The sequence below is a fragment of the Drosophila biarmipes genome, unplaced genomic scaffold, assembly GCF_025231255.1.
Source record: "Drosophila biarmipes strain raj3 unplaced genomic scaffold, RU_DBia_V1.1 ptg000004l, whole genome shotgun sequence".
NCBI lineage: Eukaryota > Metazoa > Arthropoda > Insecta > Diptera > Drosophilidae > Drosophila > Drosophila biarmipes.
In genome coordinates, this window is record NW_026114526.1 from 729,857 (window position 1) to 756,879 (window position 27,023).

General features: G+C 36.7%; 1 protein-coding gene across 13 annotated transcripts in view; it reads left to right on the forward strand.

Moving 5' to 3' along the window:
- LOC108027594 (sarcoplasmic calcium-binding protein, alpha chain) overlaps positions 1–27,023 on the forward strand; it is a 169,918-nt gene that overhangs the window by 120,446 nt on the left and 22,449 nt on the right. For 3 of the 13 annotated variants that reach the window (XM_050889574.1, XM_050889578.1, XM_050889570.1), the window contains exon 5: positions 24,368–24,520. The exons of 3 other annotated variants lie outside the window; for them this stretch is intronic. In XM_050889574.1, the coding sequence (XP_050745531.1) occupies positions 24,368–24,520 (153 nt within the window). Of the gene's footprint in view, positions 1–16,159; positions 16,313–16,372; positions 16,822–24,367; positions 24,521–24,580; positions 25,030–27,023 lie in introns of those variants that run through there. 7 more of the 13 variants (XM_050889577.1, XM_050889576.1, XM_050889572.1 and 4 more) reach the window with 4 other exon arrangements.

The following is a 27,023-nucleotide window of genomic DNA, read 5'->3' on the forward strand; positions in this document are numbered from 1 at the left end:
TTGGACCTGATTGGTCTACAAATATGGTGAAGAAGGCAGTCTTGATTTAAGAGACGAGCAAAAAGGAAACGCAAAAACTGAAATTGTTTGTAAAAATCCTTGTTGAGTCAAGTTATACCTTCGAAAATAACGAAGTCACAGAGCCATGCACACCAAAATATTGCCCTAATGCTTTTTCTGTGAAGTGGATTGTTTTGTTTTATAGATATCTGAAACGTTCCACGAATCAAATAAAACGTAGTAGTAAAATAGTATTGTATGTAAAGAGCTTTCCAAATTTTACCAAACTTTTGGAATTTAAATCATCGTAGATTTATATTTGTTTACTTTCTTTAAAAATATAATTTTGATTATTCCTATTGGAGCTAGGATAGAATATAGGTATCGTTGTTCCATACGTCGATAGAAATAAGACTGAAAAGCTCGTTTTTGTAAAAACGGGCAGATGGAGATGACTCGTCTAGTGACGCTGAAATATCTTTTTTGCTATGTTGCTAACATATGACTGAAATCTATCTGCAAGGGCATCAAAGTGAATGATTCAACATCTTAATGTCTCAATTTAAAAGGTTTCATTTACTCAATTCCTGGAATCTTTTAATATCTGACTGTAAGTAAAGACCCGACTCTATTTTAAATTATGATAAAAAGAACTTAAAATCATAATCGTACATTAGTATACGCCAGTGAGTTATTGCAGAGGGAAGATCATTTATAAACAGGGACTACCCTGAAGCACTCCAGATGTCACGTATATCAACTTGATAGCAGCGTTTCAAAAAATGTATTAGATCTACTATTCAAGTAACTTAAAACGCAAGTTAAAAGATTATTCGGAAACCAAAGTTTATCGACGATTGATCATCTGGCAATGAAAAAAGGTTGCCGTGAAAGTTTCGGTAAATACAGGATAAAAGTACAATTTGCCCTGTTTAAAGGTGCGTGCAAGTTAATTGCCAACTGGAAAAATTAAATAAAAAAATTAATTTTTTTTAAATATAATTTTGTGAAAGACCTTTATTGAAAATTATTAACACAATTACTTTTATTCACTTCTCATACTTCTTTATGATTATCAACCGATCTCGGTCGCGGTCAAATTCGGACTGCCTACTCTAATCTTGAACCAAATCCAATGAGCCTCGGCCAGGAGCTTTTCTTTTTGAACTTTTAGAACTTCAATTTATGTTTAGATAAAAAGTTTGAGATGAAACTGTCGCATCTTATGGTAAAATTCAATTACGCTGACCGATGCAATTTGGCGAACAATTGGAACGCAAAAGGCGCAAATGATTGTGCTTCGAACGGAAGCTGATGTTTACTTTAATTTTGATTTGTTTAACTTAGCTGGGGAGCCAAGATCGGATCTCAAAGCCAAAGGCAAAAACAAAAGCAAATGCAGAGAAAATTTTTGTATATAAAGATTGAAATTTTTGTTTATAAAAGCCATAAGTGGCCTGGTTTCAGAGGTTCGATAACTTGCACACTGGGGGTGCGTTGCTGCGCGGCGCAACGTGGAGCTGCACGCTGCCGCTTGAGGAACGCTCGTACTGTAATCGATACATTCGATTTCATAATCGAAATTTTTTTGAACTCGCTCGCTCTGTTTTCGACCCAAACCTGATGCCCCGACGATTGTCGATAACAGCCGAAAGCTTCGATAATAGAAGATATCGGCGCGGCAAACGCCGCTTTAATGCGGTAACGCCCTGCGTCCGACCGAGACGCTCCGCATCAGTGTTTATACGCATACTTCTCAACGCGGTAAAACAGCGAAGCACCCTGTCGCACCACACCGCCCCAGTGTGCGCGTACTTTAAGTGATTATGGAGTTAATTTGGAAGAATTTAGAAAATAAATCTAACATGTTGGCAGTTAATGGAGTTTATTGTACCGATGAAGACAATGCTGAAGGCTGACCATTTACAAAGTTATAAAACTGCCTTAAAACCTTTTAAAATTGAAATTTACATCAGTTCAAATGCATGGAACACAAATGACTGTTAAGTACATTAATATTAGTACAACCCACCACATATTGTAAAAAATCAGCTGATTGGTAAACCAAGGAGGCTGACTCTCTTTGGAGGAAGACTATCAGAAACGCGTTTATTATAGTCATTTCACGAGCGCATCTACTTGTAGTTGGTTAAAGTAATGGAGAGAATATCGACTTAGGGAAAACAAATTGTTAGTTCCAAGATGAAAACTTATCACTTAAAATAAACTGTTTATTTGCCTATAAAAATAAAACAAAATGAATTCAACCGTGGAAGAACACTGATGCCGCGCGTGAAATGATCATAATGTAACATGCCGTGAGATAAAGGCATCCAAAGGAATTCCTTCCACCAACAAATATTCTATATTGCGCGAGCACCCGGCCATACAAAATATTTGTCCCGTTGGATCCGACATATTTTGACAGCCCTTCAAAAAAAGGCAAGTCCGACAAAAGATGTTTATGTCTGGTCATGTGCCGACTGTTCCGTGAGCAGCTTAGGACGGTCAATTCTGAGTGGCACACATTAATTTGCTTGTCTGAAGTCTTTGGATAAATCTTTAAAATCATCTTTGTCAAAAAATGCTATTGAAGTGTACAAAAACCACGATTTTGTAGACGAACTAATGGGCACTAATGAAATAAGTAATTTAAAAAAAAAAATTATTTTTAGTACACGATAGTGAGTTACGAAAGTGGGAAAATCATTAATAAATAGAGTAAACAGCACTCCACTTGTCACGTAAATCATCAAACACTGTTATTAAATATAACTTTCTTAAATTATTTATTTTAATGAATTTACAACATAGTTAATATATTATTTGGAAATTCAAGCTGGATTAGGATCTACTAAAATCTGTCTATATGAGCCGTTCTTCAACAAATCTTCTTCAACAAAATTTGTAAAACTTTAAAAAAAAAGTTTTTAAAAATTCTAACCTGTGAGGATATTCTCCGTCCGGATACGAAAGTCCTTTTCAAGTCATTTGTAAATAAGTGAGACGCTGGAAGGATCTTTTCGCTCCTGTATGAGTTAGTTAATAATAAAAGAATAGAGGGGAGAGGTAAAAAGGGGTAAGGTGATAAAATAGATTATAACAAAAACTGTTTTTTATTATATTTATAAAATTCCTTTTATTCACTGGTTTTCTTTTGTTCACTTCATTAATGTTTTCACTGTTCCAGCGTATACATCACATCACTCACTATCCTTCGTCCCGTCTTTTCCCTCCACTTCATATAAATCTCCTTTTTTTCGGTTTGGATTCGAAAACCCAGACCCCTTTCTCGACGAATTTCCAATCTACTATTATCGCGAGATTCTGGTATTTTTCCTCGGAGTTGCCTCTTTGGTTCTAAGCTAAACTAATGCTAATCTCGACATAGCCCATTATCTTTATTTAGTGGTTCCACTTCCCTTATAAAATAATCACACTTTATGTTCTGCTGCTTAGAAATATAATTAGAGATAATGTGATTTTATTATAGATTAAATGTTAATACCTTTTATAATTCTATTGTGGCGTCCTATCATTAAGGCGGCCATCTTGTGATGCCCGCTTTGGATCACTTTTTCTTTTGGATACTCTGTCTCCACGGCCGATCCAAAGGTAACCTCGTCGTACAGCATGGCTGGTAGTCGGGGTTCTCTCCTTTGGGTCAGAAAGTCAGGGGTTTATCCGGTAGAATAGTACGAATTTCAACCTTAAGTGTGGCAAAGTATTCCCTTAACGCTGGACTGGTGAATTTGGTCCCATTGTCACAAAAGAATTTTTCGGTAATTTCGATTCGTCCTAACACGCGTTCTCGAATCCTTATCGCTTTTTCTACTCGAGTTCGGCGACCAACGTAAGAGGAACAGAATGGTTATATGAGATTCCCACCACATGCAGCAAAACAGCTAAGTAGCTAATGTCACCTATGGTTGGTACTATAGCCTTTCTTGAGCTAGGTGGCATAATAGGTTTTACAAGACTTTCCTAAAAGCGATATTATTAGAATTTAACTGGTAGTAGTTAATAGCCGTGAATCTATTTTTTTTTAATTTATATTTTCTTTAATGTAGAAATGCAATTTTAATTTGAGAATAATCAAATTTGCTTGTACTTTAAAATTTGTTTTTCATTTTGAAGAAAGTGTAATGAAGCTGTTTAAAATATGCAAAATAAATATTTTAAAGAAAACAAGAAATGAAGTTAACTTCGGCAAGCCTAAGGTTGTATACCCTTGCAGTTATAAGAAATAATCAACTTTAGTAAATAAGTTTTTAATATTATGGTCCCACTAATTTCCCGATTGTTCCCATGAGAGCTATATGATATAGTCTTCCGATTTTGATAAAATTTAATTTGAAGTTCAGAATTAATTCAAAAATGTTATTTCCAAGCTGAGAAGGTTATATGCCAAAAAGCACCAAAGCTATAATTTGTTATATTTTATTTTCCCACCAATTTTCCGATCGTTCCTATCACAGCTATATGATATAGTTTTTGATTTTGATATAGATGTTCGATTTTGATACCATTTAATTCAAAATTCAGAACTAAATAAAAAATGTTATTTCCAAGTTTAGAAGGTCATGTAAAAAACAACGAAGATATAATTTTTATACCCTTGCAGAGGGTATAATAATTTCAGTCAGAAGTTTGCAACGCAGTGAAGGAGATGTTTCCGACCCCATAATAGTATATATATTCTTGATCAGTGTACAAGACGAGTCGATCTAGTCATGTCCGTCCGTCTGTCCGTCCGTTTCTACGCAAACTAGTCCCTTAGCTTCAAAGCTATCGGGCTGAAACTTACCCAAAAGTCTTCTTTCTATTGCAGGTATTATATAAAACGGAACCAGCCGGATCGGACAACTTATCTTAAAGCTCCCATAGGAACTATCGCGGAAAAAATTAAAAAAAATTATATCTATGGTGTTTTTTAACATATACCTTTCTAAGCTTGGAAATAACATTTTTAAATTAATTCTGAATTGCGAAGTAAATTTTATCAAAATCGGACGACTATATCATATAGCTCCCATAGGAACAATCGGAAAATGAGTGGTAAAATAATATTGAAAAATTATATCTTCGGTTTTTTTAACATATACGCTTGGAAATAACATTTTTTATTTGGTTTTGAGTTTCGAATTAAATTTTATTAAAATCGGACCACCATATCATATAGCTGTCATAGGAACGATCGGATAATTGTTGGCAAATAATATGAAATAAATTATAGCTTTAGGGCTTTTTGACATTTTATCTTATAATATTGTGAAAATTCATTTTTAAATTTTTAAAAATTTGTTATTTAATTTAATAAATTTATTGATTATTTTTTTATAACTGCAAGGGTATACAAACTTCGGCTAGCCGAAGTTAACTTCATTTCTTGTTTCATATTAATTTACCACTAATTTTCCGATCGTTCATCCGATTTTGATAAAATTTAATTCGAAATTCAAAACTAATTAAGAAATCTTATTTCTAAGCTAAGAATGTTATATGTTAAAAAACACCGAAGATTTAATTTGTTTTTAATTTTTTCCCCGATAGTTCCTATGGGAGCTATAATATATACTTGTCCGATTCGTCTGATTCCGACTTATATACTACCTGCAATAGAAAGAAGACTTTTGGGAAAGTTTCATCCCGATAGCTTTAAAACTAGTTTTTAAAAGACTAGTTGGCGTAAAAATGTCTTGTTGCTAATATTAAGGGGTAAACATAGGTCAGCAGCACAAGACGCAATATTCCTGCGATTCATTCTCGAAAACCTCGACCTTGCTAATTGGCTGCTTCGTTGGCTTTGTCGAATCTTATGAATTTTGGGCAAAGAATGCTTTTCATCAAAGAAATAACATCCCACAATACTCTGCAAACTTGCCAATTTCTCTTTGAAAGATGCCAACTGCCAGGAACCGCAGAACTGTGGTCAGCTAGAACAAAGCACTATGGGGACTTTGACACGTTTTTTGTGGCAAAAAGGTGTTTTATAAAAATATCCAAAAATGCGAAATGTTGCTGCTATTGTATAAAGTACAGAATAAAATTTATGTTTCATACCAGAAATGTAAACTTATCAGTCCGCTGTTAAAATAACAGCTGTTAAACTCAGCAGTTGCAAGCTTACAGCACGTGTTGACGTTAAGCGTAATTTTTTTGTGAAAACTTAAATCAATGTCTCTTGAATATCAAGACGTAAATCCTTCAAGTACGAAACGGAAATTCATTCTGCTACAGTCTACTATGTTAAAACTAATATATGCTTTATTTTGTCGTATTTTTCGAACAATTTATAAAGTCAGTATGGGATGTCTGTGTGTAACTTTTTAAAAAAAATTTCCACTTTCGATAGAGTTTACAAAAAATGTTGAGATTTGTTGAACTAGTGTGTTATACCAACTTGTAGTGTGATTTATTCCTAATTTAAGGAATCCTGTCTCAATCTGCGTTTTTTTGACTTTTGCAAAAGTTAAATGTTTGTGTAGCAACTTCTCGATGGGCAATGCGGCCCTGTTATAAGTTTGTCACGAGCAAAAGTGCGGCCGAGACAAACTTAGTGCCGTTATCGTTTTTATTTGTAAGCAAATCGACAGTAGTATTGTTAAAATGAATAAAACTCGGTTGAAGAAAAAATGCAAATGTTTTTTGTAATTTTATCGGTACTATGGCAAAACTTCAACTTTCGAGTCACAAGACCACTTTTCCAAACTTAATCTAAGGGTGTTCCTACCACTAGTAAAAAAATTATCAAAATACCTCGCATAGTTTTAAAAAGCCACAACAATGGGTTAAAGTCCCCATAGTGCACGGACCGGATTGACGATTTTGGAATGTGCTTCTCAATCAGATGAAACACCATCATAAATGCCTTTGCAAACTAAAATTTAACCGAAACCTTAAATTTAAACTTTAACTTTTTAAAGTTCCAACGGAAAATAAAACTATAAAACTTTAAATTATCTTAGTGTCCATCTGTTTTGCGAAAAAAAATCGGAGGACCTTCTAAGGACTTTCCGCTGCATCGTAGCCTCTCGAAGTTTTTGTTGTTGCAAGAATTCTAGTGCATGAATTCGTGCAGATGACATTCTGGTTTGCTTTTAAAATTCTTGACAATTTACAAATTCAAATAAACTAAGTCATCATCCGCAAGCAGCTACTCAGTGCTACAGTATGTAGCCTGGCGGTTAATTCAAGTTTATTATTTTTACTTTCATTTTAAGTAATATGCGCTTTAAACAAGTATTGTTTTTGTAATTTTGCATAAAAAGCATAAATTAAATTTGAAACTTTTGGAAAATGGTCAAAATAAGTCAAATAAAATTCCATAATTTTGTTCATTTGTGGTGGTATTCTGCCGTGATTGGCTGAAGAATTTCAACTACTATTATTTGCGAAGATAGAATGATTTATTTCTCCACCAGACCGATTGAAATTCGACATTAATAATTCTTTTGCGGATACACATAATTCTTATTCATCTTATTGTTATCGCAACTCAAACGCCTTTTCGATGTTTTCATTTAAAATACTTGAACGACATTCCATTTCGCACGCATTAGGAGGAGTTACTTGACTTCGAACTGTGGCTAGAATTCTAATTATATGATTCTTATTCCACTCAAGCTGTTCCAGCAATTGCTAATTCATCATTAATTACATCTTTTTGTTGTTGCAACTCAAAAGCTTTTTCGATGTATCCATTTAATGTACCTAAACGATATTCCATTTCGCACGCATTAGGAGGAGTTACATGACTTCGAACTGTGACTACAATTGCTACCAGCAATTCAATTGTGTCGTCCTCTGCTGATGGTGATATTTTGTTAGGGGTTTAGCTATTTTTGCGTAATTTTGCACGAATTTTCTGTAATATCCTGTAAGGCCTAGAAAGCTTAAAAGCTCTCTCATATTTTTTTAGGGATTGTATATTTCACAATTGTATAATTTTTTCTGGTTTATATTTGATCACATTGGGAGAAACTACGTAACCAAGAAAGTTAGATTCTAATTTAATATCTCTGAATTTTCAATCGAAATTATCATGCTTGCGTTCAGCCAAATTTTAATTATGAAAATCTCAATTTCAAAATATAAAACGTCATTCAATAAAAATGACATGTTTTACCATCTTGTTCTCTTAAAATGTCATCTATCGCATCTATCGTTGGAATATTCTAAGAGCGTTTGTCAAACTGAAAGGCAATCTTTAGAATTCGTATTTACCATTGTTCATAGAAAAAATGAGGTTTTCCAAATGTCTATTGTTGAAAAGTATTTGGCTTTTCTTAGATTTGACAAAATGACTGAACGGTACTGCGTTGGATACCTACCTATCAGGTATAGTATTTTCATTAAATTTTGTATAATTGTTGAAACCCTTTTTTGGCTGATAGAGCTTAGGTTATTGTTTGCTGCAAATGGTCCTATCATTTATGGTGTTTCTTTCTTTCTTCAATCTGCATATGACATTTTTATGTTGTTTATTTATTGTCGGATAAATCAAAGACGGTGTGTTCAGGATTTTGAATTCCCGAACTTTTATTTTTGTCGGATACCTTAAGGACGGCGTGTTCAGGATTTTTATATCTGATTTAATAAAAAATAAAAATTCATCAAAATATTTTTTTAATATGAATTCTTTTAAAGTAAGAATGGTGTTTTCTTCTCTTAAAGGAAGTTAGTTTAAAATATTTTAATTACTCCCTTAGCTGTAAGAATTAGAGCTTCTTTTTTTGCAAAAGGTTATAGCCGATTAGTAAATTTGAGTCTAGTCCGTCTATTTCATAAAAAGTATATCGCGTATTAAAAATAGTCATGTCATGTGATAATATAAAATTATTGAATATCTAATATCTATGTAGTGACGAGACGCACCAGGAGGGTGTGCGAAGGCGACTAATCTACAGTAATCGTGTAGTTACGAGTGATACATTAATCGAAAGGTATAGCAAAAACTAAAACGATTGCATAGCAATCCTTTAAGAAACTCAATTGGTTTGGAAGAAAGAGCGGTGAAAATGTAGAATTAAAAAATTAGCAAATTTAATATGTTGGGGTCGGGAGGGTACTCCCTCCCTCTAAAGTACTACGAAAAACGACTTTCAAAACGAAAGTTTTATTTTGTTTGTCAATTTGTGCCAAACGTTATTTTAGAGTCCTGAAAATATAGGAATGAAAAGTTTTACCACTTTTGCAAAAACTAGCTCATTTGGCAAGAAAACAGCTATAAATAGCTAACACGTTGTATCCCATGACTTGTGAACTACGGATTGTGGGTTGTAGAAAGGTATTTCAAAGTTCTTTGTACCCCTTTGCCTTGGTATTAATTATGGGCCAACGTTTTTTTTACTCATATATTTTGTAGCCTTTTTTCTGATTTCTCGAAAATAGCTCCAACGATTTAAAATTAAGTTTGAAGATGTATAGCCCTTGAGATTCCTCAACTTCTGACATACAACATATTAGTGTTAAAATCAAAGTTATTAATCAACAAAACTGGCCACAATTACCAGTTCAGACCATCTTACACTGCCTGAGCATTGAACTTTTTTTTGCGTATCCAAACTCGATTTGAAAGCCCTTGAAGTTTTAGAAGAAACTTTACTTATACCACTTTTGGGAAAACTATCTAGCTTGGCGAGAAAACTGCTGTAAATAGCTAAATTTTGTACACCAGTAACATGTCAATACCAAGGCCACATTTTGTTAGAAAGGTATTTTGAAATGTGTTTTAACACCACCGTTAAAAATTATGGACAAACGATTTATTATTCAATTAAATTAAATTAAGCACTGAACTGTCATCGCATGCAGACGTGTATTATGCTCCGGAAAAAAGTATCCAATAAAATCATAGAAAGTAGTGACTGGTCCAATAAATCTACAATAATGCGAAAAGATGCGATGAAATAGTTTATGTTTATATTGATTAATTATTTAATTATTATATATCATAAAACAAAAACTCACTAAATCAACCTCGACTACTTACGGTTACCCCTACTCCGACTCCAAGCGTAAGCGGGGTAGGTAACCACTCAAAAAACAAAATTGTTGTTTCATGTTGTTCCGATCACAAAAGGGGATATCCATAAAACCAGCTTGAAGACCAAATCCGAAGAACATTTCAGAGCTGTATCAAAATAGACGGAGTTAGGATAAGCTACTACACGTACCAACTAAAAAGCAGCAAGCGCCTGCATGTGGTACTAAAAGGAATCGAGCCCGACGTAACCCCGCCAAGGAAGTTATCAATGCTCCCAAGAAAAAAGGGTTTTCTGCAAAGAACGCCAGTAACATAATAAAAAGGAGAAAAGAGCCGATACCTCTCTTCAGGGTCGAGCTGGAGCCAGACAGCAGAGTCTTGTAGAAAACTGAAGGGCACCGAGAATTAACGCGAAAAAGCCACATAAAAGAAACGGCCCAGTGCAGTGCACTAATTGTCAGGAGCATGGACACACCAGGGCAAACTGTTTACTTCAAACAGTCTGTGAAGCTTTAGGAGACTTCCACAATTCGGCTAAATGCCCTGCAAACAAAAAAGACCCAAAAAAGGATAAATGCGTTAACAGTTATGGTAACCACACGTCAAACTACAGGGGCTGTCCGATCTACAAGAAGATAAAGGACCACGTGCGAAAAGTGAGAGCAATGCTTCATCAGAATAACAAATATGCTCACACTTACTGGCGTACGACGCCGGAAGTATTTTTCGGCACGGCTGCAACTTAATACCCCTCATCTGGTCAAATTAATACCCAGAAGGGCTTCTCGTGCGCCGATGCCCTTCGATCAGGGAAGGAAAACCCACTCCAGTCCCATCTTGAAACGCTCAGCAGATCCAAGTACAGTCACAAAGCACTCTGAAATCTATGATGGTCACCATGCAACAAAGTATTTCATGTCATTCATTCAAACACTGGTTCAAAACCAGAACGTGGTATTACAGCTACTTGCAGCTAAGCAGTCGAGTGTGTATGTCACAAGCCCGCTTTTTCAAACTTAATCTAAGGGTGTTCCTACCACTAGAAAAAAAATGACGAAAAGGTTTTTAATTTATGCCACAACAACGGGTAAAAGTCCCCATGGTGCAAGGGCGGGATTGACGATTTTGGAATGTGCCTCTCAATCAGATTTTTCGGTTAAATTTAAACTTTATTTTTTTAAAGTTCCACCGGAAAATAAAACTATAAAACTTTAAATTATCTTACCGTCCATCTGTTTGTGAAAGAAAATCGGAGGACCTTCTAAGAACTTTCCGCTGCATCGTAGCCTCTCGAAGTTTTAGTTTTTGCAAGAATTCTAGGGCAAGGATGATATTCTGGTTTGCTTTTAAAATTCTTGACAATTTACAAATTTAAATAAACTAAGTCATCATCCGCAAGCAGCTACTCAGTGCTACAGTATGTAGCCTAACGGGTAACTTCTAAGTCACTTCCGAACGATAGAAAGGCGATAGCACACAGTTGATCGCCAAGAAGTAACTTCTGAGACACTTTTAGACGATAGATAGACGATAGCATACATTTGACAAAAACAAAAAGGGTCGCGATCTCGAAGAAGTATCTTCTTTTTTATTCATTTAAATTAAATTGAGCACTTAACTGTTATCGCATGCATTGTCATTGCCATTGTGCTTCGGAAAAAAGTATCCAATAAAATCATAAAAGTGCCTGGTGACTGGTTCAATAAAACTACAATAACGCGAAAAGATGCGATGAATTTTGAATTATGCTTATATTAAATAATTATTTAATTATTATATATCATAAAACATAAAACTCTTACTAAATCAACCTCCATTACAATGAGTCAAAACGACGTTCGCACATAAGCTCTGATCAAGCGCGGTCAATTACCCCCAACGAAGTGCAAAAAACAGCCCTACTGTCGGTCGATAGCCAATGAGCACGACCTTGCTCACTATGCTTACTTACGGCTACTCCTACTCCGACTCCAGCGGGGTTGGTAACAACTCAAAAATAAACCGTGTCCAAATAAAAAATAAATTACCCAGGAGATGCAACACCAATATATTTGCGTTTCTAGCAGAAAATGAATCTGAACAGGCCCAAGAGACTCAACCGAACCCTAAGCCACTACCAATTTACATAAGGCAGAAAATCTCGAACGCCCTGCGCTGAACGGGCAACGGAAACTTTCCGGTTGTTCCGATCACAAAGGGGGATAGCCATGAAACCAAGCTTCAGACCAAATCCGAAGAACATATCGGAGCTGTATCAAAATACATGAAGGAAGCTAGGAAAAGCTAATACACGTACCAACTAAAAAGCAGCAAGGACCTGCAAGAGGTACTAAAAGGAATCGAGCCCGACGAAACTGCCAAGCAAGTTATCGATTCTCTCAAGAAAAAAGGGTTTTCTGCAAAGAACGCCAGTAACATAATAAACAGGAGAGAAGAGCAGCAACCACAGCAGGAGCCAGACAGCAGAGTCTTGTAGAAAACTGAAGTGCACCGAAGAATTAACGCGAAAGAGCCACATAAAAGGAACAGTCCAGTGCAATGCACTGGTTGTCAAGAGTATGGACACACCAGAGCAAAGTGTTCTCAAACAGTCTGTGTAGCTTTTGGAGATTTCCACAATGCGGCTAAATGCCCTGTCAACAAAAAAGACCCGAAGAGGGAAAAATGCGTTAACTGTCAAGGTAACCACACGGCAAACTACAGAGGCTGTCCGATCTACAAGAAGATGAAGGACCGCATGCGAAAAGTGACAGCAACGCGTCATCAGATTACCAAATATGCGTACACTTACTGGCGTATGGCGCCTGAAGTATAGCTCCTCATTTGGTCTACTAAATACCCAGAAGGGCTTCTCGTACGCCGATGCCCTTCGAACAGGGACAGAAAACTCACTCCAGTCCCATCTATGAAACGATCAGCAGATCCAAGTACAGTCACAAAGCACTCTGAAATCTATGATGGTCACCATGCAACAAAGTATTTCATCTCATTCATTCAAAAACTGGTTTAAAACCAGAACGTGGTGTTACAGCTACTTGCAGCTAAGTAGTCCAAGTAACAGATGGCAAATATACGAATAACAACGCCTTTGGCGTTCCACAGCACAACCATGAAGTAACACAGTTCCTAATTGATAATCATATCGACATTATGTTACTGGTAGAGACGCACCTCACAAACAAATACAACTTTCAAATAAGACGCTCTACTTTCTACCGCACAGAATATCCAGATGGTAAAGCCTACGGCGGAACGGGCATCCTAGTCAGCGAACACATCAAGCACCACTTTGCAACTAATTATTTGCAAGCCACGTCTATCAAAGTGCTGTCAGGCAACGGAAACATAACCATATCGGCTGTCTACTGCACGCCTCGCCTTACAATTTCTGAATTCAATTCATATACTTCTAAAACTTGCTTGGATATCGCTTTATAGCTGCAGGGGGCTATAATTTCAAAAACACGCACTGGGGATCACGCCTTGTGACTCCCAAAAGAATTCCAAATTATACAATTCATTCATAAAACCGAACAACATATTTGACAAAAAGTTAAACCTTCACTTCAACATCCAAGCTGACATGGACTGCTCTACCGACCCTCTTGAAGAAGTGTTCGTTGAGGGAGCCACAATCTAAACACCTCAAGCAAGGGACGTGCAAACCAAAACTTATCTGCAAATTGAACGGCTAGTCCTAAAAAAAAAGTGCCTGCGGCGTACCTGGCGAACCAACAGATCGCCGTCATCAAAACAATGTCGTAAGGAAGCAACTCGCACAATTAATCGAGCTCTAAAGCAAAAAACAGAAAATGCATAGCTGCGGTACATTAAAAAGCATTCGCCAACCGGTACCAATCATTTTATGTGGAGGGATCACGCGAATCTCAGCTTTCAAATCGAAACAGTCACTCCGATAAGAAATTTATCTGGCAGCTTGGTCCGCAGAGACGAAGATAGAGCCGAAATGTTGGCTTCACATCTCAGAAACCTGCCACTGGTTCAATTGTCCTACCACAAATCGAATCTAAATCTATTTTCCTACCACCATTGTTTAAGCCGAAGTGTAAATTGAACTTCCTAACTCTCCTATTAAGGTTATTTTTGTAAGCTCTTTAATGGGATCATAACTCGCGGCTACTATCCGAAAAAATTTTAAAAATCTATTATCAATATGATACCGAAACTCAGAAAACTCCACACAATTTCGTCATCCTACAGACCAATTAGTTTATAATCTTGTCTCTCTAAATTGTTCGAGAAATGCTTTCTTACTCGCATAATACCATATCTAGGAGCACACAATGTTATTCCTGCTCATCAATTTGGCTTTCGTCAAAACAAGTTAACAGAATAACATCAAATATACGCACAGCCTTTGAGCATCAGGAATATTGCGCTGCAATGCATGCCTGATTACACTAACAAGCTTCTTGAGTTGTTCTGTACAATAGAATCTTAGCGGTAAGGTGCAACGCAAACACAATCGACGACTACATTATCAATGATGAAGTCCTGCAAGGTAGCGCGCAAGGGCCTACTATGTTCCTCTTAGACACAACGGATATTCCCACGAACAAGCAGCTAACAATATCTACGTTCGCTGACGACACCGCTATTTTAAGTCGCTCGAAGTGTCCAGGACGAGCCACAACACAGCTAGCAAACCACCTCCTCATAGTAGAGAGGTGACTTTCTGATTGACGGATTACAAGAAATGAACAAAAACCTAAACACATAACGTTTACTTTCAACAGGCAAACATGCCCTCCACTATCATTGAATAATATCTCGGCGTCCATCTTGTCAGGCGACTAACCAGGAGAAGACACATCGAACGCAGAAAGCACATCTAAAACTAAAAGCCAGAAACTTTCACTGGATTCTTAACGCTCGTTCGCCCCTGCGCCTGGACTACAAGGTCTTGCTCTACAATTTCACTCTCACGCCCATCTGGACATATGGCTCCCGTCTATGAGGGACCGCCAGCAGCAGCAACATAGACATTATACAGCACGTTTAATCGAAATCCTGCGATCTATCACTGGGGCACCATACACAGGGACTTAGGCATTCCTACAAACAAAAAGCTTCTTACAATGAAGAACTCTCTGTGCACCCCAATCGCCTCGCAAGAGCCTTGACTTTTATTTCCAGCCGATTCCGTCTGCAACGCAAGGACCTGCCAAGCCAGCAATAACTTTCGGGTCCCATTAAGCAAAATATCAGTCATATGACTATTAGATTAATAAGTTTAGGATTTTATGCACTTATTATTTGTACCCAAAGGGAGAAGAATCAACAAACAAATAGCAAAGCATAAAAAAAAGTTGTCATTTTTTCTGATTTTCGAAAACTGCTCAAAAGATTTCGGGTAATATTTTAAAGTGGATAGCCGAAAAAATTGTTTGTAATTTTTAATTTAGGTTGGCCTTTGAAAACATGCGTTAAAGCTGTTCAAAATTTGAAAGCGTTTTTTTATCAAACGGATATTAGTACATATAGGGTCAAAATCTGCCGAATCAAAAAATAATTGTTTTATTTTGTTTTGATGTCATTATAATAGAAAACATCTTAAAGATATATTTTACCATTCCAAAGATATAGATTAGTGAATAGGTACAACTTATAAACTGGAAAAGCAAAAAAGTTCAATGAAAATCGGACCTTCGGAACAGGGGTGGCATGCTTGGCAGATTTTAACTCATTCATAGCGCTGAAAACTCGTTCGTAGATAGTAAAAGAAGCGTAAAAAAGAGTGTTACTGTTAGTTTTTTTGGTAGCGTATACGGCTGGACTTTGACTAAGCAGCCTGAAATATGCATTGCTTTAAAGAAAATGTTACATTTCAGTTAATATACTCAGTGCAAATAAATTCGCTATTAGAATTTCTTTCCGAGAACAAAATCAGTTAATAAAACGAATGTAATTTCCTGAATAGTATGGAATCGACGTATGATATATTGTTAAGCCGGCAGTAAATAATAAAACAAAAAACGCTTTAATCGAGTTCATTAGCTATCAGATACTGAGATTACTGAGCACAATATACCACGATCACTTTAAAGGTGTGTTTAGCACACACACTAGTTGGCCTAGTTGGCACTACACTCATAATCTGACAAAACAGTCTTTTTGCTCTGTATAATTATTGTATTTTCTATTTTATAGGCAATGAGAGCATTCATTGAATCAAATTTTAAGTTGCTTGACATAGACAGCGATGGAATAGTTGGAGTAAAAGAATACCGCTATAACTGCATAACTAGAGTAGCAATTGACGATATAACACCAATTGATAAAGCTTTCGAAACATTGCTGAACGTAAGTTATATAGATATATATTTTTAGTACAAATCAAAAGAGAATATTTCGGTTATTTAGGACGATGATCGGAAACGTGGAGGACTTTCATTAGATCGCTACAAAGAACTATATGGCCAGTTCTTGGGTAATACGGCCGACAACCACCCAGCCGTTAACCTTTTTGGACCCTTATAAATAATTATTTTACACTTAAATGTCTTCGCTGTTGTTCAACTACTATTTATTAAGTTTTATTTGTAATTACTATGACTTTAAACTTATTACCATGTAAAAATAACACATTCATATCATTTGTGTAGAATCGTCAGATGACCAGTTAGTAATTTTTAAAGTTTTTATTTTAGTTAAGTAAAACTGCTCTCCGAAGTTGAAAATAGGCTAGAATGTTGATTTGCTCTCTTTAAAAATGGCTCTTAAGTTATAAACCTCTCTCTCAAAGCTTATTAGATTGCGAATATTTGTTGAGTTAAATAAAAGTTACATATAAAGAATTACCAATAAATAAATTCAATTTTTTTAACACTGCGGAAAGAGACGTTTCTGCAAAAGATAAACAATAAATGAAATTAACTTTGGCCAGCCGATGTTTCTATCGTGGCGAATGGTTGTCGCAACTCGTTCGGCCAAGATGCTGGTGCCGCACGTTTGAGCAGCCGCTGCTGACGGTCCGGAACCCCGTTCCTGACTGAACTTGCCGCTGCGCCTCGTCGAATCGGATTTCGCCAACAGCTGAAGACGGATCCATAGGTGATTTGGCCCACAAGATCGCCAATTTGCTGCATAATACAATGGTTTATTTCGTGCAGAATCGATAGCCCGGGGAGTTGGTGAGGCTCAGTGATGTTGATTTTAGCCATTGCTGGCAGCCAGTGTTTTCTTAATGATTGATGTATGTGTGGGGTACAATTCAAGCTTATTTGGTCACTTACTGTCACTTGTTATGTTTACAGCAGCGTCTTTGATGATCTTAAGATGACTGGCTAATGTCGCAGTGATCAAGAGCACCGGTCATCCGCTGTTAAGCTCACGTTTATTTTACCAAATTTTGAAGAAGGTTGTTCCTACGGCTTTGTCGCAGTTCGTGTGTCCTCAGTATATATGTTACTTTCTGGGCAAGAAGGTTTAATTGAGATAGATTCTTTGTATTCTATTATGTATTCTATCTGATTTCAGCCTGTATTGAATGCAGTTGTCTGAAATTTATTTGTTCCCAGTCTTCAAAATCGTAAGTCCCTTCTATTACTTTTTAATGCGGTATATTTATTGTGGTCAATAGTATACGATTTTTCTCGACGTCGGAGAGTATTACTAGTTCCATGTGTTTTGTTGGAAACTCAGTACAGTCAGGAGGAACTGACTGATTGATCCTCAGCGCCCCATCACTGGTTTCCCTGGAACAAAATCATAACTTATTTGTTTTTAACCAAACTTTGTCTCCTACCTGATAACTTATGTAAGCGCTATCTTTGTTGACGTGTTGTAAATAGCAAAATTGTGTACACCAGCAACTTGTCAATACCAAGGCAGCATTTTATTAGAAAGGTATTTTGAAATGTGTTTTCCTTTCCTAACATGATTTTCTTAAACACCACCGTTAAAAATTATAGGCAAACGATTTTTTATTTAATTAAATTAAATTAAGCACTCAACTGTCATCGCATGCATTGTCATTGCCATTGTGCTTCGGAAAAAAGGATCCAATAAAATCATAAAAGTGCAGTGACTGGTTAAATAAATCTACAATATCGCGAAAAGATGCGATGAAATTTGAATTATGCTTATATTAAATAATTATTTAATTATTATATATCAAAAAACATAAAACTCTTACTAAATCAACCTCCATTACAATGAGTCAAAACGACGTTCGCACATAAGCTCTGATCAAGCGCGGTCAATTACCCCCAACGAAGTGCAAAAAACAGCCCTACCGTCGGTCGATAGCCAATGAGCACGACCTTGCTCACTATGCTTACTTACGGCTACCCCTACTCCGACTCCAGCGGGGTTGGTAACAACTCAAAAATAAACCGTGTCCAAATAAAAAATAAATTACCCAGGAGATGCAACACCAATATATTTGCGTTTCTAGCAGAAAATGAATCTGAACAGGCCCAAGAGACTCAACCGAACCCTAAGCCACCACCAATTTACATAAGGCAGAAAATCTCGAACGCCCTGCGGTGAACGGGCAACGGAAACTTTCCAGTTGTTCCGATCACAAAGGGGGATAGCCATGAAACCAAGCTTCAGACCAAATCCGAAGAACATTTCGGAGCTGTATCAAAATACATGAAGGAAGCTAGGAAAAGCTAATACACGTACCAACTAAAGAGCAGCAAGGACCTGCAAGTGGTACTAAAAGGAATCGAGCCCGACGAAACTGCCAAGGAAGTTATCGATTCTCTAAAGAAAAAAGGGTTTTCTGCAAAGAACGCCAGTAACATAATAAACAGGAGAAAAGAGCCGCAACCACTCTTCAGGGTCGAGCAGGAGCCAGACAGCAGAGTCTTGTAGAAAACTGAAGTGCACCGAAGAATTAACGCGAAAGAGCACATAAAAGGAACGGTCCAGTGCAATGCACTGGTTGTCAGGAGTATGGACACACCAGGGCAAACTGTTCATTTCAAACAGTCTGTGTAGCTTTTGGAGATTTCCACAATGCGGCTAAATGCCCTGTCAACAAAAAAGACCCGAAGAGGGAAAAATGCGTTAAATGTCAAGGTAACCACACGGCAAACTACAGAGGCTGTCCGATCTACAAGAAGATGAAGGACGCATGCGAAAAGTGACAGCAACGCGTCATCAGATTACCAAATATGCGTACATAGCTTCTCATTTGGTCTACTAAGTACCCAGAAGGGCTTCTCGTACGCCGATGCCCTTCGAATAGGGACAGAAAACTCACTCCAGTCCCATCTATGAAACGATCAGCAGATCCAAGTACAGTCACAAAGCACTCTGAAATCTATGATGGTCACCATGCAACAAAGTATTTCATCTCATTCATTCAAAAACTGGTTTAAAACCAGAACGTGGTGTTACAGCTACTTGCAGCTAAGTAGTCCAAGTAACAGATGGCAAATATACGAATAACAACGCCTTTGGCGTTCCACAGCACAACCATGAAGTAACACAGTTCCTGATTGATAATCATATCGAAATTATGTTACTGGTAGAGACGCACCTCACAAACAAATACAACTTTCAAATAGGACGCTCTACTTTCTACCGCACAGAATATCCAGATGGTGAAGCCTACGGCGGAACGGGCATCCTAGTCAGCGAACACATTAAGCACCACTTTGCAACTAATTATTTGCAAGCCACGTCTATCAAAGTGCTGTCAGGCAACGGAAACATAACCATATCGGCTGTCTACTGCCGGCCTCGCCTTACAATTGCTGAATTCAATTAATATACTTCTAAAACTTGCTTGGAGATCGCTTTATAGCTGCAGGGGGCTATAATTTCAAAAACACGCACTGGGGTTCACGCCTTGTGACTCCCAAAAGAATTCCAAATTATACAATTCATTCATAAAACCGAACAACTAATTTGACAAAAAGTTAAACCTTCACTTCAACATCCAAGCTGACATGGACTGCTCTACCGACCCTCTTGAAGAAGTGTTCGTGGAGGGAGCCACAATCTAAACACCTCAAGCAAGGGACGTGCAAACCAAAACTTATCTGCAAATTGAACGGCAACTCGCACAATTAATCAAGCTCTAAAGCAAAAAACAGAAAATGCATAGCTTCGGTACATTAAAAAGCATTCGCCAACCGGTACCAATAATTTTATGTGGAGGGATCACGCGAATCTCAGCTTTCAAATCGAAACAGTCAATCCGATAAGAAATTTATCTGGCAGCTTGGTCCGCAGAGACGAAGATAGAGCCGAAATGTTGGCTTCACATCTCAGAAACCTGCCACAAACCTTCAATTGTCCTACCACAAATCGAATCTGAATCTATTTTCCTACAACCATTGTTTAAGCCGAAGTGTAAATTGAACTTCCTAACTCTCCTATTAAGGTTCTTTTTGTAAGCTCTTTAATGGGATCATAACTCGCGGCTACTATCCGAAAAAATTTTAAAAATCTATTATCAATATGATACCGAAACTCAGAAAACTCCACACAATTTCGTCATCCTACAGACCAATTAGTTTATAATCTTGTCTCTCTAAATTGTTCGAGAAATGCTTTCTAACTCGCATAATACCATATCTAGGAGCACACAATGTTATTCCTGCTCATCAATTTGACTTTCGTCAAAAACAAGTTAACAGAATAACATCAGATATACGCACAGTCTTTGGGCATCAGGAATATTGCGCTGCAATGCGTGCCTGATTACACTAACAAGCTTCTTGAGTTTTTCTGTACAATAGAATCTTAGCTGTAAGGTGCAACGCAACAACATTCGACGACTACATCATCAATGATGAAGTCCCGCAAGGTAGCGCGCAAGGGCCTACTATGTTCCTCTTAGACACCACGGATATTCCCACGAACAAGCAGCTAACAATATCTATGTTCGCTGACGACACCTCTATTTTAAGTCGCTCGAGGTGTCCAGGACGAGCCACAACACAGCTAGCAAACCACCTCCTCATAGTAGGGAGGTGACTATCTGATTGACGGATTACAAGAAATGAACAAAAACGTAAACACATAACGTTTACTCTCAACAGGCAAACATGTCCTCCACTATCATTGAATAATATCTCGGCGTCCATCTTGTCAGGCGACTAACCAGGAGAAGACACATCGAACGCAGAAAGCACATCTAAAACTAAAAGCCAGAAACTTTCACTGGATTCTTAACGCTCGTTCGCCCCTGCGCCTGGACTACAAGGTCCTGCTCTACAATTTCACTCTCACGCCCATCTGGACATATGGCTCCCGTCTATGAGGGACCGCCAGCAGCAGCAACATAGACATTATACAGCACGTTTAATCGAAAATCCTGCGATCTATCACTGGGGCACCATACACAGGGACCCAGGCATTCCTACCGTGAAAGATGAAATAGCCAAACAAAAAGCTTCCTACAATGAAGAACTCTCTGTGCACCCCAATCGCCTCGCAAGAGCCTTGACTATTATTTCCAGCCGATCCCGTCTGCAACGCAAGGACCTGCCAAGCCAGCAATAACTTTCGGGTCCCATTAAGCAAAATATCAGTCATATGACTATTAGATTAATTAGTTTAGGATTTTATGAACTTATTGTTTGTACCCAAAGGGAGAAGAATCAATAAACAAATAGCAAAGCATAAAAAAAAGTTGTAATTTTTTCTGATTTTCTCAGAACTTAAAGCACTGCCTGAGCTAGGGATACTTTATATTTATAATATAGTGACTATTGCACCGCAACAATAGTTTTTATGAATAAATCTACCCTGCTTCTGCTTTTATTCTGATTATAAAAAGCAGAAGGATTTTTGTTCTGTTTATTTGCGTAATGACCCCTTATGTTGTTGTTTGTAATTCCTGAACTATGACCATTGCATTTTGTAAATCACGTAGATTCATGGAGAAAATAGTGTATAATAATAAAAACTCTTAAACTTGTGTTCCTACGTTTTTTTTATTAATTTCCGCTGTGATTGTATTGTTTCTACCATAGGTCATAATAGTTTTATAAATTAATAGAATAATTTTCTGTTACCTGTACTAAAATAATTCATAATGGATATTTTTCTCTGATTAATACACTTAATTCCTGTTCAATAATATGAATGAAATAATCGCTAAAGACAAATTCAAGTCTGGCCATTATGGCATTGATTATCTTCTTCAACTTTAGATTCTTAAACAGATTTGATTATCTAAAATCTCATAAGATGTGTCGCACTTATTATTTGAAACTATCATCTCTATCTCATAATCGTCCACCGTTTTTATTCTGTCAGAAAACTCTGATCTTAGGTTTACGATCTCCTCTTTTAATGAATTCAATTCAAAATTTACAATTTGTTTTATCAAATCTTCCACATTTAACATTGTATTGTTGGTTACCGCCTGATGGTTTGTATGTTATAATGTCGCTCACAAACCGGTCTCCGTATTTATACGTTGTTTGTTGATTCTGTTGGGGGTCGTCCTTCTTTGGTTGACGATCCTGCTCGGGTCGTCCTTTTTTTTCGTTTACAGACCGTTTAACTTTGTATCTTCCTTCTTGTTCAATGTTCATTTTGGCGAGGGATTGCCCCTTAGCCTGTGTTTTTAATCTTCTTTTTTTGTGCTTATGGTTTCGATGATTTTTTATTAATTTTTATTTTAAAATGTTTTTTGAATTAAATTTTTTTTCTGATGGTTATATGTTTCGATGATATTTTTATTACCTTTCTGTCAGTCAATTTTTGGTTACGATCACTATTTTGAAAATTGAGGTTTAAGGGGATTATTTCATTAAATGTATTCCTTAGTTTTTTTTTTATCAACACAAATGTTTTAATTTTTTTCTGGTTGTTTTGAGCTTAAGAGGGCTATTGAATTTATTGATTTAATTTTGATCAACACAAGCATATTATTTTCGTCGGTTGTGCCGCGCTAAATTAATTTTTAACTAATTAATTATTTTGAATTTCTTTTATTAGCGCCACGTTGGGCGCCAATTATTTTTCTCTAGTAAATTTTATAAAAAATGTATACTTATTTTTATATCACTTAATAGTAATAATGTAATAGTTAAACAAATTTTCAATAGGTCGAACTTATCTTTTTCACTGCTTCATTACTTTAACTCGATTTACTCCACTGCCCGATTCGGCATTCAAAAACGGACGGTCTTGCCTTAAGTTTAATGATCAATAACCAAACCTCGGCTTAAGAGATTTATTACAAAAATTGATAAAGAGAATGACTCAAGAGAGCCGGGAAATGGGATGTTGCAATTTGCCAAGTAAATTGAAATTTAAATTCGGGCGGAAAGTGGTGTTTACATAGCGGACTTTAGGGATCGCTTTGGGGACCTTTTTGTTTATGTTAGCGGTCTCCAGGGTTCTCTCTGGGGCTCCGATGTTAATAATACCTGCTTGGATGTGTACAGCATCCGTTGGATGCGGACTGAGTGAAACTGATCTGGGTGGGAATGATTTGGAGGCGTAGTTGACAGAATTAGCTGACTACGGATCGGGTATGTCAGAGTTATTTGGATATTAGCTCTCGGCACAAAGTTTTTTTAAAATGTTCTTGTATTAAGTATTCTTGCTTTCATTACAATTATACTTTACATTTATTTATTGGAAAGCGATTTTAATTTGGTTATAACAAAAGTAGTTTGTAATTTTTAATTTAGGTTGGCCTTTGAAAACATGCGTTAAAGCTGTTCAAAATTTGAAAGCGTTTTTTTATCAAACGGATATTAGTACATATAGGGTCAAAATCTGCCGAATCAAAAAATAATTGTTTTATTTTGTTTTGATGTCATTATAATTGAAAACATCTTAAAGATATATTTTACCATTCCAAAGATATAGATTAGTGAATAGGTACAACTTATAAACTGGAAAAGCAAAAAAAGTTCAATGAAAATCGGACCTTCGGAACAGGGGTGGCATGCTTGGCAGATTTTAGCTCATTCATAGCGCTGAAAACTCGTTCGTAGATAGTAAAAGAAGCGTAAAAAAGAGTGTTACTGTTAGTTTTTTTGGTAGCGTATACGGCTGGACTTTGACTAAGCAGCCTGAAATATGCATTGCTTTAAAGAAAATGTTACATTTCAGTTAATATACTCAGTGCAAATAAATTCGCTATTAGAATTTCTTTCCGAGAACAAAATCAGTTAATAAAACGAATTTAATTTCCTGAATAGTATGGAATCGACGTATGATATATTGTTAAACCGGCAGTAAATAATAAAACAAAAAACGCTTTAATCGAGTTCCTTAGCTATCAGATACTGAGATTACTGAGCACAATATACCACGATCACTTTAAAGGTGTGTTTAGCACACACACTAGTTGGCCTAGTTGGCTCTACACTAATAATCTGACAAAACAGTCTTTTGCTCTGTATAATTATTGTATTTTCTATTTTATAGGCAATGAGAGCATTCATTGAATCAAATTTTAAGTTGCTTGACATAGACAGCGATGGAATAGTTGGAGTAAAAGAATACCGCTATAACTGCATAACTAGAGTAGCAATTGACGATATAACACCAATTGATAAAGCTTTCGAAACATTGCTGAACGTAAGTTATATAGATATATATTTTTAGTACAAATCAAAAGAGAATATTTCGGTTATTTAGGACGATGATCGGAAACGTGGAGGACTTTCATTAGATCGCTACAAAGAACTATATGGCCAGTTCTTGGGTAATACGGCCCACAACCACCCAGCCGTTAACCTTTTTGGACCCTTATAAATAATTATTTTACACTTAAATGTCTTCGCTGTTGTTCAACTACTATTTATTAAGTTTTATTTGTAATTACTATGACTTTAAACTTATTACCATGTAAAAATAACACATTCATATCATTTGTGTAAAATCGTCAGATGACCAGTTAGTAATTTTTAAAGTTTCTATTTTAGTTAAGTAAAACTGCTCTCCGAAGTTGAAAATAGGCTAGAATGTTGATTTGCTCTCTTTAAAAATGGCTCTTAAGTTATAAACCTCTCTCTCAAAGCTTATTAGATTGCGAATATTTGTTGAGTTAAATAAAACTTACTTATAAAGAATTACCAATAAATAAATTCAATTTTTTAAATTTTCGCCAACAGCTGATCGCCAATTTGCTGCATAATACAATGGTTTATTTCGTGCAGAATCGATAGTCCGGGGAGTTGGTGAGGCTCAGTGATGTTGATTTTAGCCATTGCTGGCAGCAAGTGTTTTCTTAACCCCATGGTGATTGATGTATATGTGGGGTACAATTCAAGCTTATTTGGTCATCAAAGGTTATATGGAAGTGCCGACAATGTTTTGATTAGTACTGTCACTTGTTATGTTTACAGCAGCGTCTTTGATGATCTTAAGATGGCTGGCTAATGTCGCAGTGATCAAGAGCACCGGTCATCCGCTGTTAAGCTCACGTTTATTTTACCAAATTTTGAAGAAGGTTGTTCCTACGGCTTTGTCGCAGTTCGTGTGTCCTCAGTATATATGTTACTTTCTGGGCAAGAAGGTTTAATTGAGATAGATTCTTTGTATTCTGTTATGTATTCTATCTGATTTCAGCCTGTATTGAATGCAGTTGTCTGAAATTTATTTGTTCCCAGTCTTCAAAATCGTAAGTCCCTTCTATTACTTTTTAATGCGGTATATTTATTGTGGTCAATAGTATACGATTTTTCTCGACGTCGGAGAGTATTACTAGTTCCATGTGTTTTGTTGGAAACTCAGTACAGTCAGGAGGAACTGACTGATTGATCCTCAGCGCCCCATCACCGGTTTCCTCGGAACAAAATCATAACTTATTTGTTTTTAACCAAACTTTGTCTCCTACCTGATATCTTATGTAAGCGCTATCTTTGTTTACGTGCTGTAAATAGCAAAATTGTGTACACCAGCAACTTGTCAATACCAAGGCAGCATTTTATTAAAAAAGGTATTTTGAAATGTGTTTTCCTTTCCTAACCTGATTTGCTTAAACACCACCGTTAAAAATTATAGGCAAACGATTTTTTATTCAATTAAATTAAATTAAGCACTCAACTGTCATCGCATGGATTGTCATTGCCATTGTGCTTCGGAAAAAAGTATCCAATAAAATCATAAAAGTGCAGTGACTGGTTCAATAAATCTACAATAACGCGAAAAGATGCGATGTAATTTGAATTATGCTTATATTAAATAATTATTTAATTATTATATATCATAAAACATAAAACTCTTACTAAATAAACCTCCATTACAATGAGTCAAAACGACGTTCGCACATAAGCTCTGATCAAGCGCGGTCAATTACCCCCAACGAAGTGCAAAAAACAGCCCTACCGTCGGTCGATAGCCAATGAGCACGACCTTGCTCAGTATGCTTACCTACTGCTACCCCCACTCTGACTCCAGCGGGGTTGGTAACAACTCAAAAATAAACCGTGTCCAAATAAAAAATAAATTACCCAGGAGATGCAACACCAATATATTTGCGTTTCTAGCAGAAAATGAATCTGAACAGGCCCAAGAGACTCAACCGAACCCTAAGCCACTACCAATTTACATAAGGCAGAAAATCTCGAACGCCCTGCGCTGAACGGGCAACGGAAACTTTCCAGTTGTTCCGATCACAAAGGGGGATAGCCATGAAACCAAGCTTCAGACCAAATCCGAAGAACATTTCGGAGCTGTATCAAAATACATGAAGGAAGCTAGGAAAAGCTAATACACGTACCAACTAAAAAGCAGCAAGGACCTGCAAGTGGTACTAAAAGGAATCGAGCCCGACGAAACTGCCAAGGAAGTTATCGATTCTCTCAAGAAAAAAGGGTTTTCTGCAAAGAACGCCAGTAACATAATAAACAGGAGAAAAGAGCCGCAACCACTCTTCAGGGTCGAGCAGGAGCCAGACAGCAGAGTCTTGTAGAAAACTGAAGTGCACCGAAGAATTAACGCGAAAGAGCCACATAAAGGAACGGTCCAGTGCAATGCACTTGTTGTCAGGAGTATGGACACACCAGGGCAAACTGTTCATTTCAAACAGTCTGTGTAGCTTTTGGAGATTTCCACAATGCGGCTAAATGCCCTGTCA